At 45.5% G+C, this 18,205-nt stretch overlaps 1 protein-coding gene and 1 long non-coding RNA gene across 3 annotated transcripts in view; one reads left to right on the forward strand and one right to left on the reverse strand.

Annotated features, from left to right (window-relative positions):
• Positions 1-2,329, reverse strand: part of NUDT4 (nudix hydrolase 4) — a 62,211-nt gene extending 59,882 nt beyond the window's left edge. The window contains exon 1 of one of the 2 annotated variants that reach the window (XM_030548555.1): positions 2,054-2,329. In XM_030548555.1, the coding sequence (XP_030404415.1) occupies positions 2,054-2,152 (99 nt within the window). In that variant the 5' untranslated portion in view covers positions 2,153-2,329. The remainder of the gene's footprint in view (positions 1-2,053) is intronic. The other variant, XM_030548554.1, reaches the window with a different exon arrangement.
• On the forward strand, positions 1,342-12,893 carry LOC115644346. The gene is made up of 4 exons (XR_003998481.1): positions 1,342-1,744; positions 7,228-7,339; positions 11,787-11,870; positions 12,811-12,893. It is a non-coding gene; the product is annotated as an uncharacterized LOC115644346 (long non-coding RNA).
• Positions 12,894-18,205: the final 5,312 nt, after the last annotated feature.

An 18,205-nucleotide genomic window follows, 5' to 3' on the forward strand; every position in this document is an offset into this window, starting at 1 on the left:
CAAATTAGCCATACCCTTAGTTCAACTTACCTGGCCGTCCTCATGGCTGCGAATGGAGCACTGTCTCTCTCGTTGACTCCGCTTACTCCTCCTGCTGAGGTGGAGTACAGGCATCGATTCGGAAACTGATTTATCATGTCTAGACAAGACATGATTAAACAATCCCCAATACATCAAACACTAGACATACCCTTAGTGAAGATGCCACCCACCAAAGAAAGCACTAGCACTATCTACACCAGGAGTTTGGTTAGTATAACTGCATCGCTCAGGGGTGTAGATTTTTCACACCCTTGAGCAACAGTTATACTGATAAGTTTGCAGTGCAGACCAGAGCATAGTCTCTTGCAGGTTGCTCCTTTGCAGACCATGGTAAAGGAGGAATTGAGTGCAATGTCCAGAAGTTAGGATAGTCTCCACAGCTATTGCAGACCTCAAGGGTCAATACTCTGATAGAGGGCTTCTTCAGTCTCACACTAAGGTGCCATATTCTAGGAATAAGAAACCTGAAAGATGGTATCTTTTGAAAGAATACTTCTTCCCATATGCAGATGAGGGGGGAAAACTCAAGTCTTAAAATTTCTGGTAGATAAATAACTAAAATGGTAATGAAACTTAAGAACATTAACAACTCAAGTTTCTAGCATTTGTTTCCAAATCACAGATAATGTCTGATTACATTGTTCAATGCAACCATCAAAAAAGTTCTTAATGACTGCCTGTGCAATTGACCTTGATTAAGGGTACACAACTTTGTTACCTCCTATATTTGCTGCAATGTAAGACCCCGCTCACATCTATATTCACCATTTCAGCTTTCCTCTAAAATTCAGTGCAATGTAGAAAGTGTCTATACAATATTTTTAAACTGTGAAGTGTTCAGTCTCCACAAAACTGTGCTAAAGACTTAATTGAGTGAAATGTAAATAGAGTAAAATCCAAGACAGCTATGCAAATTCACTAGTAGGGCACAGTCAGGTTTATCTCAAGTTCATCCTAACACAGTCATCACATACCAAGTATACCTCATCTTCCAATATATGCAGTATTATCTGTTAAATTACAAGTTGCTTTACCAAACATTTGGTAAAAAATGCAAACCATGAATATACACACTTAATTAAGAGAAAAAGTCAGCATTTAAGAAGTTACTGTAAGCTAATCATGTTCTGGTTAACGTCAGCACCAAGGCTGCTGTACAATCCAGTCATAATTCTAAATACGCTACAAACTAAAAAGACAATAGATTCAGAGACACTGTTTTCGCTCACTATAACGATTCTGGCCATAAATCAGAGCTGGTGCCGCCTATCTGTCAGCACTCCGCTTTACACGCTGGGTTTGTTGATTATAAAATGGTGACAGTCCCAAATATCTTAGTCTCCAGCAATAACGAAGTTGAAATACAAGAAAGAAAGTAATCGAAGTGATGTTTCGCTAGGTTATACTCCTAGAGAGACATCTATGATCTGTTCGACTGATGGAGCTCCACGGGTGCGTAAGCGGAACGAGACGCCCGGCAGGGCGATGCGCACAAGTCATGCCGAGATGATGCCGCTTTCGCCACATGCGCGGAACCAGGGCTCCGAACAGACAGCTGTTAGCTCCAATTCACGGTACAAAAGCCGAGAAGTCTGAGACCCTCGCAACTTTCCTCCTTCTTCACAGAGTCACCGTGACATTTTCTGTCTGAAACCCGGAGCTGCCCACCCCCACCCCGCGCTCGCCGGGGCGAAGCGCAGCGGTAGGATCAGCGCCCCGGCCCGCAAAGCGATCCGATCGGGCCTTAGGCAAGCGCCACGGAGCCTGGGTGGGGAGGAGAGCGTCTCGCACCCAGCCATGCGGCTGCTGCTACCCTGCCCTGGGGCGAGGGAAGGGGAGAGAGAGCGGGACTCGCCCCGACACAGCCCCTTCCCCCGACACCCCTCGCGGCCCAAAGGAACCGGCGGCGACACGCGATAGGAGCCCCCCCCCCAGCCTGGCTCCGGCGCGGGGAACCATCCCCTGGCCTCTCCCCCGCACCCAGCTCACAGCCCTGCCCCGGCGCGCTCACCTCGTCCTCCCGCTCGCTGCGGAAGCACAAACACGCCGCCCGCTTCTTGTAGCCCTCCCGGTCGTAGGTCCGCGTCTGGTTCGGCTTCAGCTTCATCATAGAGGCGGAGGTGCCCGGCCGCCGGCCTCCGCCGCCCGCCCCAAGCCCCGGCGCGCCCAGCAGACGTGGCCCCGCTCCGGCCGGCACCGGCCAAGCTCCGCTCGGTCCCGGCGGGGAAGCGTCTCTCACAGGAGCGAGGCGCTGCCGCCCAGGGAACCGCGCCACGCCATGGAGCGAGCCCGCCCGCCCGTCCCCTGCCCAGCGGCTCCCGCTCCCCAGCCGCTGCCGCTGCCGCTGCCGCTGCCGCCTCCCTGCGCTGCCCGGCTCCAAGCGCCGCGGCGGCCGCTCCTGCGCCCACTATTTAACCGTAACGCACATTCCTGCGCCCGCACGGCCCCCCACGCGCCGCCGCCGCCTCCCCGCCGCACTGCGCAGGCGCCACTTGCCCGGGGAGGGGCGGGGGAGTGGAGCGCGCTCGAGAGAAAGAGGCGTGGGGGAGGGAGGTCATAGGCGGGCGGGGCTGGCGAGGCAGCTGGAGGGGCGGGGGAAGGCGATCAGAGCTGCAGCGCAGGGAGAGGGCAGGGTGGGTGGCTGCTGGAGGTGGAGGCTAGTCCCTTACTGGATGATGTCCTGAGTGCAGAGCAGGGATTGAGGCATTGGTGAACGTGGTCCATCCTATTCTCTGTTTAGTCACCCATTAGGTGTGGTCTGCTTAGTGGATTAGCTGTAGCGTAAGTGCTGGAAGTAGGGATGCTGCTGCACCCCTAGGCTTGAAGTGGTTTCCATCATATACATAGTTTACAGTTTGGTTCAATGGCTCTCAGCTGTAGATTCACTTCTGTGCAAATTCCTAGCATAGCTGTGCTGGGGAGAGGGCTCTTTTTACCAATATAGCTTTGTGGGTGCTAGGGCTTTTGCTAGCAGAGTTGTGTTGATTGGGTTTGATCATGCTTGACTGTTTTAGCTATGCTGGCAAAAGTTTTAAGCATGGACCAGGCCTGAAAAACATAAGCCTGGCAAACTGATGTCAGGCTGCCCACTTAAGGGTTTGCACTGGTATAACTAAGGGCTTCTCTCTGCAATGTTTTTCCAGTTATTCTAGTAGTTAAGCTACTATGCTGGTATAACTCTCCCATGTGAACACTCTTACTCTGGAATAAGCATGGCTTTTTTGGCTAAGTCCGTGTCTACACTACCTGCCGGATCGGCAGGTAGTAATTGATCTATCGGGGATCGATTTATCATGTCTCATCTAGATACAATAAATTGATCCCTGAATCGATACCCGTACTCCACCTTGGCAGGAGGAATAAGCAGAGTCGACTGGGGAGCCACAGCAGTCAACTTGCCGCTGTGAGGATAGCCAAGTAAGTCAAACTAAGATACTTCGACTTCAGCTATGCAAATAGCATAGCTGAAGTTGTGTATCTTAGATTGATTCCCCTGCTGCCCCCCCCCCCAGTGTAGACCAGCCCTAAGGCCTGGTCTACACTAAGAAATTAAGTCAATATAACTATGTTGTACACAGGTGTGAAAGATCCACACCCAAGTGATGCTAAACTGGTCTAGCCCCAGGCATACATAGTGCTAGGTCGACAGGAAAGTTCACTGAAGTGCTAAAGTGGTGCAGCTGCAACATTTTAAGTGTAGACAAGCCCAGTTTAAAACGCTTTCAAAGTGACATAAGGTAAACTGAAAAAGGCACTAGACCTAAGCTATGTGTGCACTAGCACTTTTGTCAGTCAGGGGCGTGAAAAAAATCCCCCTGATTGACAAAAGTTTCACTGACAAAAGAGCCGGTGTGGATAGCACTATGTCAGCGGGAGATGCTCTACTGCCAACCAGTGCTGGGTTTACAATGTCTCCAGTGGCTCCATGGAGCTGGGCCCATGCTCAGAAGAGGCCCTGGCCTGCTCTGTTTGCACTGTGTCCTGACACCCCGCTGGCTCCCCCTGCCCACCACTTGCTCCTCTTGGCCTATCCCCTGGCCAGTCGAGGGCTCTTCTCTGCCCCCTGGCCCTACCCCCCTGCTCCTCTCAGTCCCCTGGCCGGAGCCCAGTGGACTTACGGCTCTGGGCACTCTCTGCTTCCTATCACGTGAGGAGCCCCACCTATCTCCCCGGAGCTGAGCCACCTGGGACTGGTGCAGAAACCTGTCCAATCTCAGCCAGGTGGAGGGGGAGACAGTGTGGAGGGCTTGACTGGGCCCCTTCAGGCAAGTGTGTCTTGAGGGACCCTGGCCGGGGCAGGTCCTGGCCTGGCTGATCGCGCCACTCCCAAGGGGCCAGAGCAGTTCCCGGCCCTGGGATCGGCTCTGGCTGCACTGCCAACTCAGCCTGGCAGACACAGTTACCTCCCAGCAGGCCAGTGAGTGTGGCCGGATGGCAGGGTATGGGGGAGTGGGTCTCTTGGAGGATTGGGGGAGGGGCTGAGCTGTGAGAGGGTGGGGAAGGTGTGTGGGGGCACTAAAAAGTGTGAGTTTGGAGGGGGTGCTTGGCAGTTGTGGTGGGGCTGTGGGCAGGGATGGTGTTGTGCAGGGCACTGTGCATTTGTATGTGGGTCTCGGGGGGCACTGGGCATAGTTGGTCCAGGGGGGTTCTGGACACAGAGAGTCAGGGGGTGTTGGGCAGCGGGGGCTGTGTGGCACGGCATAGGCCACCCCCGAGGGGAAGGAGCATGCTGGCAACACGGGGCGGGAAGGCCACTGTGTGTCTAGAAACTGCTGGTTTGTAAATAGTGCCTTCACATTGGGTGGATCAGGGCCCCCCCCGTGCCATGCCATGCCCCATTGCCTCTGGCTGGCCCCTCGCTCCAGGGACTGACCTCCCTGTGCCAGGGCTGGCTCCAGGCACCAGCGAAGGAAACTGGTGCCTGGGGCGGCCAATAGAAAGGGACAGCACATCCAGGTCTTCGTCAGCACTTCGGCGGCAGCTCATGCGCTCCGCTTTAGTCTTCGGCGGCAATTCGGAGGTGGGTTCTTCACTCTGTCTCTTCCTTTTTGGCGGCACTCAATTGGTTGTTTTTTTTTAATTGTTTTTTTCCTTCACCTCTTGGGGTGGCAAAAAAGCTGGAGCCGGCCTTGCCCCGTGCCATGCTCCATTGCCTCCATGGGGCCCACAAATATGTTTGGCACCAGGCCCCAAAAGATTAATCTGGCCCTGCTGCCAACATAACTACCACTGCTTGTTAGAGGTGGTTTAATTTTACCTGCAGGAGAGCTTTTTCCTGCTGGCATAGAGTAGCTACATAGGAGACCTTACAGCAACACAGCTGTAGCAGTACAGCCGTACTGTTGTAAGGTCCATAGTATAGCCATAGCCTGATTCCAGGATGAGTGTTCAGGCAGGGAGATATATCAGTGTAACTATAGAGCTTTAAATTCATACCCTACCTTATGCCAGTATAACTTCCCCATGTAGACAAGCCCTAAATCAATTTGAAATCTGATTTTAGTTAAACTAGGGCAAGTTCTGGCTGTAGATCAACCTCAATTATTACAGTTCTGCAAACTCAGAGACATCATGCCATTGGTTGTATCTAAGGCCTGATCTATTCTATAAACTTTGGCCAGTAATGTCTCTTATGGTTTGTGTTTTTTACAACATATTTATACCGACAAAAGCCCGTGTGTAGATGCAGTTATACCAGCCAAATGCTTTTGCCAGTATGTTTTCTTTGGGGAACTGGTATAGCCCATGCATCTACACAAGGAGGAGTTACCAATATAGCTATACAGGCAAACCCTTTCTAGTGCAGACAAGGCCTTAAAGAATATTTTGCTGATTTAATAATTCTTCAGAGAAGTGTGAACTGGCCAGTCATCTGGATGTGTGTTAGTATAGATGCCTATTAATGGTAATTTAAATGTCAGCATTAACTATTTCACTTTGATTAGATCTTCCCACTTCTTTCTACATATTTTGAACAATTTGCTGTGAGTGGCACAGTATTGTCAATCTCAAGTATTCAAAAATCCTGAATCAGCTACTAAAAATCATCAGGTTCACTTGATTTGAAGCAAGACTATCACTGCCTAACCCAAGGATGTTCTTTACACAGTCATCTGCAAAACAGCTTCATGATGCTCTCTCTATACATTTACATAGCATTACTATTAGGATTTGGCCTTACAGATGCGTTCTTCTGGTCCAGTGAAGATCACAAAGCCCAGGATGAAGCATGTGAGAACTCAGAACAAAACATTATTGATCAAAGCAATCTGGCTATGGACTGAATTTGCAGAGTCAATCAGGCAGTCCAGATTGACTATCTTCATGAAATGTTGCAAAACCTTTATCTTTGAAAAAGTCACCATAAGAATTTTACACTCACTATACTGACACCTCCTTCTACTCCATAATCCCTAAAAGCAAGCAAACAAAAACCAAAAAATTTACCTGAAATAGAGGGTTTTACCCCCAAAATGGAAAAGAACTAGCAATTTATGTGGAAGGTTTGGATACTACAGTGATGGGCAGAAGTGTAAAACAGTAAAATAGTCTTGGTTCCATTAGAGCCATTTTACATCTCTTAGTGCAAAGTAGCTAGATACACATACCCCTAGTCTGCTCCAGTGGCAGGGGCATGAAGAGGATAACAGCCTATTACTACTATCAGTTACTCTGTTAGCTCCCTTGGCAGAAATCTATGCTCTGAATCTAAAGGGCCAAAACCTGCTGATGACTTAAGTTTGGGATCAATAGGGTTCCACATAATCAAATTTCTGTTTTTTCAGTTTGTTTTCTAATCAACTTAGGAAAGTACACCCAAAATAAACAAACAAAACATTAAAATAAGATTACGTTTGCAAAGTCAAACACTCAAAAGTTGGAAAAAACAGCATTAAGGTTACTTGTGCCACATGCACTATGATTCAGTATTTAATTACATGATTGCATGCTATTTTTTGCACATTCAGTGCACAGGATGGACCTACGCTGGGTATGAATCAGGATTGTCTAGTGAATAAGGTTGTTGACTCTAGTACCCCTGTATCATTTGTTGCAAAAGCTTCTGAATGCGACCCTGGAGAATTGGACAGTATCCCTGTCTCTGCCACAGAGTTCCTGTGAGAATGCTACTCTTAACCAGTTGAGCCAAAATTTAGCCACTAATTGTGTGTTCCTCATTTTCAGAGTGTTGAACATGAAACACCTAAGGTTAGATATGCAGAAGTGCTGAGCACTCTCAACTTCACCTTAAGTCAATGGAAGCTGTATTTTGAGCGTGTAATGTCCAATTAAAATGGTAAGTACTCTGGAAAATCACAGCCTTAGATGTCTCAAGCTGTTATCCAAGTTAATGCATCCTTTTGAAAATGTTTGGCCTCAATCTCTTTGTGTCTCCATTCTCCCACTGTCAAAGGGATGGGTGGGTGTTAAAACCACCTCACCCTACAAGGGCATTGTGAAGATAAATTCATCAATATTTGTGAAGTACTCAGATACTGTAGTGAAAGCACCTTAGAAACTCCCATGGGGTAATTAATTTTGTATTCAATGCAAGGTTTGGCCGTATGTGGTAAATAAGGGCTGGGTCTGCCCTGCTAAGTTTTGCCAGCATAGCTATGTCAGCTAGGAGTGTGAGAAAAATTCACCCCCCCCACAAGCAACATCTATGCCAACAAAACCCCTAGTGAAGACACACAACTGTACTGACAGAAGAGTGCCTTTGTTTGCATAGCTAATGTTGGTCATCACTGACAATTTTAAAATCAAGATGGGATGTTTTTCTAAAAGATCTACTGTAGGAATTATGTTGGGGAAGTTCTATGTCCTGTGTTATACAGGAGGTCAGACTAGATAATCACAATAATCCTTCTGGCCTTGGCATCCATGAAGTGGTATAGCTACATGGGCAGAAGAACTCCTTTTGCATCTCCATCAGGAGGCTTTGCTGGCCTAGTTGTACCCCAAAGAATCTGTAGTAGACTAGCCCCAGGCCTGTTGAATGAGGAGAATAAAAATAAATATTGAGTAACTAAACATTATGTTCTCTTAACATAGTTTTTTAATGTAATATAGATAAACATAGTGTGTATATATTCTCTTTCTGTGTATATGTAAAAAGTTTTCCTGTATGTACTGTTAGCATGGGCCAGGTTGTTCTTTCTCATAGCAGTTATGCTCACATTTTCTTTTGGCACATCCGTTCAGCTCCAGGAGTGAGAAATCCTCCTCAGATGGTAACTTTAGAGAAGAGGGACATGCTTTTATCCCCTAGCCCAATTCAGTAAAGTATTTAACTTCAGATACATGAGTAGTCCCATTGTGTTCAATGTAATTACTCAGGTAATTAACGGACCATATCATGTAATTCTGCTTTTGTAAAAAGATAATCTTGCAGGATTCTTAGGCCTAGTCTACACCTAAAATTTAGGTCAACCTAGCTATATTGCTCAGTAGTGGGAAAAATTCACACCCGAGAGATGTAGTTAAGATGACCTAGCTCCGGTATAGATACTGCTAGGTTGATGGAAGAATTCTTCCACTGACCTAGCTACCACCTCTTGGGGAGCTGCGTTACCTATGCCAACAGGAGAACTCCCTGCCCTTCAGAATCAAAACACTTTAAGAACTAGGTAGTTCCATTAATCTTGTATTGATAAGAGAAGAGCCAGGAATAAGAATTCTGCAAGATGATACATTAAGAGAAGCAGAATAACAATGTGTGTAATTCCATTTAAACTTTAAATTCATAATAGCTAGAGATGGAAAAGACCTATTACCTCATCTAGTCCATATCCTTTCTAACGCAGCAACAGTATATTCATCTGTGTTTTGTCCAGTCAGTGTTGCCAATTCTTATGATTTAATCATGAGTCTTGTAGTTTTTGTATTTTCCCAGAAGCCTTAGTTCCAAGAGGCATGTGATTAGGCTTTCATTTAAAAGTTTCTAACCCTTCTGGTTTTGGAAAAAAGCTTGAAAATGTGACCCAAATGTAAAATAAAGACTCAAAAAACAGAAGGGAAATAAGAACACATTTATTTTTAAAAATTATACAGTTTAGAGGAGCCTGAGTCATAATTTTTGAACATCTGGGGTAAATATTACTATGGTCTAGTTTTAAATGTCTGGAGTGATGTGGCTTCCATTACAGATGGAAATCTGAAATTATTATAGATTTTGTAATCTTTAAAGATTATTTTTTTAAAAGTTACAAGTTTTGACCATTTTATGTTCTTATAATTGTAAAAAGGCCATGTTATTTAGAATTACATATAATTAAACTTTAGAATTTTAAACTGTTAGCAGTAACGTGGAGACCTTGTGGAATATTTGAAAAGAAATAAAGTAAATAATGGTTATAGATTTTATATTACCATGCAGTCACAGTATCTGTTATGTATATCAAGTTTGTAATGATTTCCTATTACTGATTGATATACCCTGTTATATGATACCTTGTATTCATATGATGGTCCATTAGGAATGCATAAATTATACTATTTAAAGGAGCTGCTATGGTATTAGGTCAAAGGTCCATTTCACTATGACATTAATGATTCAAAATAATATTTTATTACAGTGTCTCTCCGTTTGGAGCTCATACAATAGCAATAATGATTTGATTATAAAGTAAAGCTGGACACCTTGGATTCCAATTTATTTAGAACTAGTTTGCACAATGTAATATGTAATGATGATGTAACAAAGGTTCAAAAAGCCTTGGTAATCAAACAAAAATAGATCTCCAACTAGTTTTAACTCAAAGTTTACCTTGGTGTGACTCTGAGCAAACTTTTTCTTCCTTGAGATTGAAGAAATGGTTTAAAAATTTACAGACATAGGTTTTCAGATTTCCTTGACCTACATTTATTACCCAGATTAGAAACTGCAGGATTTAATAACTGTGTTCTGGGAATTGATACCAGAAAAAAATATGTTTTGCACTCATGTAGTTTATCATGATTAATAAAAATAAGACTTTTGTGTTGGAGGTGCTTTAGTCATTTGTTTACCATTTATCCTGAAAACAGAGAAAGCCAAACTTTGTTCTCAAATCAGTGAGTCAGATTAATAGATCTGTGTTAATAGATCTCATTGTTTTTAACTGTCTTCATGCTAAACTGCTATTTGTTCCTTCATGATTCTACCCCTTTTTGGTATGTCACCAGTTACACTGCCACAGAAATGCTATAGTCCAGAGGTAAACAATCTCTTTCGAGCACACTGAATGCCTCAGAGAACACTATATCCTAATTCAACTGCATCACAACCCAGTAAAGTGGCTGCCCTGTAATCATATCAACAAAATTTACCAAGCATTGTAGAGACCAGGAATGGAAAAGTCAACTAGACAGTCATATTGGGGACCTTTTATCTCCTTTACTATACCAGGACACAGCCTTAATTGTATTTTTTTTTTAATCTTAAAAAAAAGGTTCAGAGTGAGGGAAGAGCAAAGATTCATTAGGTAGGTTCTTATTTTAACACAGTTCACCTTTCCCAAGTTACAAATGAAACAGGTGGTGTTTCTTCTGAGATTTAATAATGCCACCCTGTGTTAGCTCTGAGGTTATCAAGAGCAATGCCAATTTATTTTCACTGTAAATAGAGAATCTCTATGATGCTTTCACCAGTTATGAATGTTGCAACATTAGACTTACAACCTTTGTAAATGCCACTGCCATCAAAGAAGCTTATCAAGAAACACATACGTGCTTCTTTAAATAACATGAAACACAGAAAACTAGAAAATATTTATTTCCAACTCTTACTCTCCATTAAAGAAGTTTTTAATACTACGGCCTATGTTCTCTAGCCCCAGATCTGCATCCTGTTTTCTTGAATCTAATATTCCCCGCTATCTTGATATAACGCCACCCGATATAACACAAATTTGGATATAACGCGGTAAAGCAGTGCTCCAGGGGCGCGGGGCTGTGCACTCTGGTGAATCAAATTCAATATAACACGATTTCACCTATAATGTGTTAAGATTTTTTGGCTCCCAAGAACAGTGTTATATCAAGGTAGAAGTGTACTAGAAAAATATTTTTTTAAAATTCAAATGTACCCGTTTACCAGATATGTGGATTAAACTTCCAATATGCATATCATCACTTTTATTCAGGATGAACCTTTGTAGTTGTTAATAATCATATCTCCAGGCAATTTGTTATTGAGAGGCAGGTCAAACAGCCTGGGTGATAGTTCTGTGATTCTGTTACTGAAAATTATGATCACTGTGCCCCTGTGAAGATAGCTACTCTCTTAAAAATGCCACAAGCTTCAGAGTGGACTTTTAGCCATAAAATAAATGGATGAATACTGAAAAATATTTTGTTGAGTAATGGGCTTCATTGTTAGTTCCTTTATGGCCCCTTTGTACTCTTCTGATATCATAAATGGGCCTTGAAAGGGGAGAAACAGTCCCCAGAGATATCCCCTGTACAGGAGGCATCCCATGCTGGTGTAGAGCTGATGTAATAGCTTTGTCCAACCCCTAGCATAGGCAGCATGTTGGGCGTGGATCAGCGGTGGGAAACAGGTGTTTTCGGTTTATTGTATTACTAATTTAGCAACATTTCCTGATATGAATCCAGTATTTTGAAGATTTATGTTCAGTCTGAAAAAACATTTGTACCATTGTAGCAGCTCAGTGGAGGCTACACTCCATCCCACAGTGTGACCCATGATGCAGGTAGTTCACACCGGAGATTAATTTTATGCCCTTTACTCTCCTATGCAGGTGCATAGAATAAGGGATAATCCTGCTATAAACAGGGTTGCTAAAGAGACTATACCTCAAAATATGGAAATTTAGAAGATGCTGGTATGTATATAATCCTTTTGGGCAGGACACAATGTCGAAAAACTTATATGATTGTGCTCCAGTGATCAAATGGATCAGACAGGGAAATTAGTCATCTTTTTGGTGAAAATTGTCCCTCATGCTCCAGAGCATCAATCTCCTACACTAATTTGCACTAGTAATGCACTCATAGTTTGGATTTCCAGAATTTTGCACAATGTAGTATGATTTAGAACAGTAACCAATCAGTGAACTGGGCACCAAATGTGCTGCTTCTAATGAAACCAGTCTTGTGTCTAGCATTAGCTATTGCGTTTTTGACATCCTCCCATAGATATATAATACCAAGCAGAACCATGAGGGATGCAGATGAGTCTCTGGGCCAGACTGTACCCCTGTACAAGAAAACTTGGAGGAGGAAGCACCATTACAAGAAAATTCTTCTGGTGGGGTGAATGAACCCTACCTTGGATCAGGGCAGGAAGAGATTAATGGTCTGTCTTAGAGGCAGGGGCTGAAGCCAACCTTTCTCTGTAAAACCTGCAAGCAATATCAAAATAAAGACCTACCCCTTCCAGGTGGGGCCCCCAGTTGCAGAGACCTTCCCTGTTGAGCTTCCTTCCCTGGAAGGTCATTGGTAGAAGATCATTCTGGCTAGAAAGGCAGTGGTGCTATTATTATTAATAGAGGAGCTTACAAAGGATATACAGAGCAGTGAAAAAAGGTTGCTTGAGCAAACTTCTTTCCTTCTCTCTAGGAAGCTTGGAGAATCTACTTGGCTAGACCTGACCATCAAGTCCTACATGTTAGGTTGTTTTGATTATTTGTTATATTTATGTTGGTATGTTTGTGTAACCAGGCAATGGGCAGGGTATTTGAACTTCTCTCTGATATGAGATTATAGAAATCTAATATGTGAGTTTTTTTCCTAACAGAGTGACTCTTTCTTTTGTTTAAGCAGAAGAGCCCGTGTTATTTATGGTATGGAAATGTACTGGGCGGTTGACTACAATACACTGGATAAAGATTCAAACTAAACATGAGTAAAATTATATTCTGTCTCCATGAGTACAGAGAAGAAAATCACTAAGGTGGATCAAATGATCCTGTGCATTGATCTAGGAATTTTTTTCTTGAGTACTTTCATCCAAAGAATCTCCAGATTTTTGCAAACTTCAGACACCTTGCTGCAAAATGTTGGAGTGCCAGAATCATTGAAATGCAACCATCTTTACAGTGGAAAGCAGCAGTCCTTTAACAGTTGATGGGAACTCTATACAGTAGATCAGGAAAAGTAGTGATGAACCATATTATACCCAATGGAACTTGTGAAGCAAACCTTAGTAGATAGAATATAATGATGAACTCTCCTAAATAAATGCATCTCTTGCGTCACCTCATAATGTTTTGCAGGATTGTTATGTTTTAAATGTCAACCAGATTATTGGAAAAAATTATTAATGTGGGATGAGGTGGCAGAGAAAGCAATAAAAAATTAATTGACCTAATTTCTTTGCTGTTTTCATCAGAAAGCTTCTCTTCAAAATGTTGACTTTTGACCCCCGCTTTGTTTAGTCAGGTCTAACCTTTCTCCTACAAAAGACTCTTTTGAAAGCTTATACATCAGTCTGAGAAGACTCATCACATCTGCCCTGTCAGCTGTTTATGGAATTTTGTCATAACAAGCTGTACTACAAAAGGATACAGCTTTGATAGTCTCAGATCATTGTGAGAGATCTGGAAGTAGGTAGGCACACACATTAGCTTGTTGCTGCCTTTTCAAGCAGCAGAGCTGGCAGGTGATGTTTGAATATGTTCCAAATTCTGATGCCAAATCGCTGGATGGCCTGATACCATCACTTTTATTTCAGCACTTTGTTTCATACAGTGATTTATCGTCTTTTTGCACATACAGTCAAATTCTGCTTGGAGCGGAGGGCCAGCACAAGAAACTACTAAAGCTCAGCCTAGGAGTTTTATAGAATGAAGTTAACTGAGTGGTCATGGATGGATTCCTGTGTACCCTGGCACACCACAGAGCTGGTCTTTCTGCCAACCTACACGGGACTGACATGAAAAAGCAGGTTTTGGGCACTCTAGAGCAGTGGTTCTCAACCAGAAGTGTGTACCCCGAGGGGTACGTGTACACAGCAGTCTTCCAGGGGGTACATCAACTCATCTGAATATTTGCCTGGTTTTACAACAGGCTGTTGACAGATGTTTGGCTGCATGTGTGTCTCTCAGGCTCTCTTCTTACTACACAGGCTACATAAATAGCACTAGTGAAGTCAGTACAAACTAAAATTTTATACAGACAATGACTTATTTATACACCTCTATATACTATACACTGAAATGTAAGGACAATATTTATATTCCAATTGATGTATTTTATAATTATATGGTAAAAATTAAAAAGTAAGCAGTTTTCCAGTAATAGTGTGCTGTGACATGTTTGTATTTTTAGGTCTGATTTTGTAAGCAAGTCATTTTTAAGTGAGGTGAAACTTGGGGGTACGCAAGACAAATCAGACTCCTAAAACGGGTACAGTAGTCTGGAAAGGTTGAGAGCCACTGATCTAGAGACTAGGCCTGGAGGGAGGTTTCAGACCTATCTGTGTGCATGTGGCTGTAGTACCCCACACAGCTGCATTGGCTGGTTTAGTAGCTGTGGGAAATGGCTGCACCACTTTATGAAAATGATTCTGTGCATCTTTGTGATGGGAAACACTGGTTGCAAACAGCAGTGGTGTCACAAGATGTTGCCCCAAAGACATATGAGGTTGTCACCCTAGATGGATACATGTAATCAGAGAAATGTAAGTCTGGAAGGACCTCCAGAAGTCATCTAGTTCAGCCCCCTGCACTGAGGCAGGATCATGCATATTTAGACCATTTCTGACAGGTGTTTGTTTAACCTGTTCTTTAAAACATCCAATGTCAGGGATTCTACAGCCTCCCCTGAATCCTATTCCAGTGCTTAATTACCTTATAATTAGAAAGCTTTTCCTAATATTTAATGTAGATCTCACTTGTCCTACCTTCAGTAGACATGGAGAACAACTGATTCCTATCCTCTTTATAGCACCACTTAAGATATTTGGAGAATGTTATCAAGTCCCTACTCAGTCTTCTTTTCCCAAGACTAAATGTGCCCAGTTTTTTTAAACCTTTCCTCATAGGTTAGGTTTTCTAAACGTTTTATTACTTTTGTTGCTCTTCTCTACCTCCTCTTCCCACCACCACCTCTGCCGCATGAAGGCAGAGGAAGAGCTAACAGTAGTGTTGGCAACATGTCTTTTTTCTCCTATTGCAGGTTCTTCCAAGTACCTGCAAATTAAGGGAAAAATCCCTGCCTGCTTTCCTCTGCTAGCAAACTACCTTAGGCTATGTCTACACTACCTGCCGAATGAGCGGGTAGCGATCAATCTATCAGGGATCGATTTATCGTGTATAGTGTAGACACGATAAATCGATGCCTTATCGCTCTCCCGTCGACTGCTGAACTCCAGCTCGGTGAGAGGCAGAAGCAAAGTCGAGGGGAGAGTGGCCGCCATCGATCCTGCGCCTCCAGGACGTGAAGTAAGTAATTTTAATTCGATCTAAGATACGTCAACTTCAGCTATGCTATTCTGAAGTTGCGTATCTTAGATTGATCCCCCTCCCCAGTGTAGACTGGGCCTTAGTGTCCTAGCACATATCTTACCAGCCACTGGGAGCCTGTGTGTTTCTTAAAGCCTGGACCCCACTCCCAGCTGGAATGGGTAATTCAACCATCTCAGCTGCCTCTAATCTCTGGCCTATTCACTGCTCTCACTTTAAAGAGCCCTGCTAGAAATCAGGTCCCCATCTAACTTCATGGCAATCTAGCCCAGATGGTTGGCAATTTAGCCCAGACGGTTGAGCAGCCAAGCCTAGATTTCAAACAGCAAACCAGTAAACAAGCCCAGAGTCCTACCAAACTTGATGACAAGTTCCCAGCACAGAAAAGTGCACCTTCCTCCCCCCGCCCAGTTAATCAATAGGAATAAGACAGATGTGCTCAAGAGATATTCAACAGCTGGGTAATTCCCTTAGTCTCCCAGTTGACATCATCTCACCAGCCTATGGAGGAATAGATGACATCTTCTCAAAATCACAGAAGGAAGGGACACTGAGTCTACCATTTTGCCCCACACTTTGGCCCTGGATTTCATGTTCTTGTTTCCACCTCTCTAGAGCCACAAAACATAACCTTCATGCATGTGGCACGAATTTTACCTATAGAGGCACAAGACCATGGCATCTAATAGCATTAGTATATACAGGAGTTGAGAGGGGAGGGGGGAACTGCATTATGGCCTGTTTTAGAAGCTTTTTGCACTATCTGTATAATGAGACTGAATTTTGCAAAGTCATAGGGCAAAATTTTGCTTTTCCACGTTCACATGATAGATCTCAACACAAGTAGTCTAACATTTCTGATGTACATGCATAAATCTCCCAGTGACATCTCTGTTAGGTAGAGGTATACCTTATACATCAGAAAGCAAAAGTTTGTCCTTAATTCAGATCACAGAGTAAGATCTCTTTGGTACTTTCTGCGTGTGTGTGTATAAGTTACTATCCCCATTTAAACTTCAAATGACTCAGAAATATTCGCTCATTCCTTCAATGGCACTGGGAGAGAATCTGAATTAACTTAGAATCATGGAAGTTGGAGATGAAAATGACCTATTGTATCAAGTTTGTCCTCTCCCCACTTTGCAAGATCAGGTTGCTGTTAGAAGATGGAAAACATGTTAAATAAGCCAGTAACTTTGTTAGTATAGTCCAGGGTCGGCAACCGATGGCACGCAAGCCAACTTTTAATGGCACGCGGCTGCCTGCTGGGACTCCGTGTGCCATTAAAAATCCTGCCAACGCGGCAAGCTGCGGGGAGCGCGGTCTGAGGCCGGAATGCTGGCCGAGCGCAGCAAGCCCTCGCCTTTCCCTCGAGCCCTGCCGCCGCACGCGCAGCTCTCTGGGCGCTGGGGCTAGGCACTCCCGCGGGGCAGCGTTTGGCTTCGTGGGGAGGGAAAGATGCTGCCTGCTCATCCGGAGCCCTGCTGCCGCGCACATAGTGCTCTGAGGGGCAGGGCAGGGCAGGGCTACGCAAGCGGGGGTGGCAGGGCTCTGGATGAGCGGGGAGCCTCATGGGAAGGGAGCCAGGTCCGGGGCCGGCGGGAGGGGTTGCTGCAGTCAAGGGACAGGGAACAGGGTGGGTGGGATCCCGGGGGGTGGTTAGGGGTAGAGGGGTCTATGGAGGGGGCAGTCAGGGAGCAGGGGGGTTGGATGGGGCATGGGAGTCCCGGGGTCTGTTTGAGGGGTGGATAGGGGTCAGGGCAGTCAGGGGACAGGGAGCAAGGAGGGTCCTGGGGGAGCAGTTAGGGTGTAGGGGGTAGGGTGGTCAGGAGACAAGGAGCTGTGGGGGGTTGGATGAGTTGGGAGTTCGGGGGTGGCTGTCAGGAGGCAGGGGTGTGGAGAGGGGTTGGGGCAGGCAGGGAGCCGTGGGGGGTTGTATGGGTCAAGAGTTCTGGGGGTCCTGTCAGGGGGCGGGGAGTGGTTAGATAGGAGGTCTGTCTGGGTGCAGGTTGGGGCAGTCAGGGGATAGGTAGGGGGTAGGGTCCGAGGGGTGCAGTCAGGGGATAAGGGGCGGGGGTCCCAGGAGGGGGTAGTCAGGACAAGGACCCCAGCCCTGACTGGCACCCACACACATACCCAGCCCCCCTACCCTGACACCTGCACCCCCCTCACATGCCCCAAGCTCTCTGCCCTGACTCTTGCACCCCCACATCCCCAGCCCCCCCATCCCATGCACCCCACACATCCCCATCCCCACCCCCACCCTGAGCACCAAATGGGAGCCCCTGCACCACCACTCACATTCCCACCTGCACCCCTTACACCAAATGGGAGCTGCCCAGGTGAGTGCCCCCACACCCAAACCTCCTGCCCCAAGCCTGAGCTCCCTCCTTCATTCTAGCTCCTGGTCAGACCCTTCACCCCCAGCCCTGTGCTCAGTCCACTCCCATTCTCAGCTCAGTGCAGAGAGAGGAAGAGAATGGGCCAGAACCAGGGAAAAGGTAGGTACTCACTGTATGTGGGCAGGGCTGGAACACCAGACTGGCACCAGGCTGAGCGGCTCCGGCACCTGGGATCCTGGCAGGCAGGAGCCGGAGGATGGAACCCCTGAGCGGCAGTAGGCTGAGCTACTCAGCCCACTGCCGGTCTGGGGTCCCGGCTGCTGGCCCTGCACAGCCCGCTTCTGGTCTGGGGTTCTGGCTGCCAGACCCTTCCGAGCTGGGGGTCCTGGCCGCAGGCCTCACTCAGCCCAC

Source organism: Gopherus evgoodei, chromosome 1 (genome assembly GCF_007399415.2).
Source record: "Gopherus evgoodei ecotype Sinaloan lineage chromosome 1, rGopEvg1_v1.p, whole genome shotgun sequence".
Classification (NCBI taxonomy): Eukaryota; Metazoa; Chordata; order Testudines; family Testudinidae; genus Gopherus; species Gopherus evgoodei.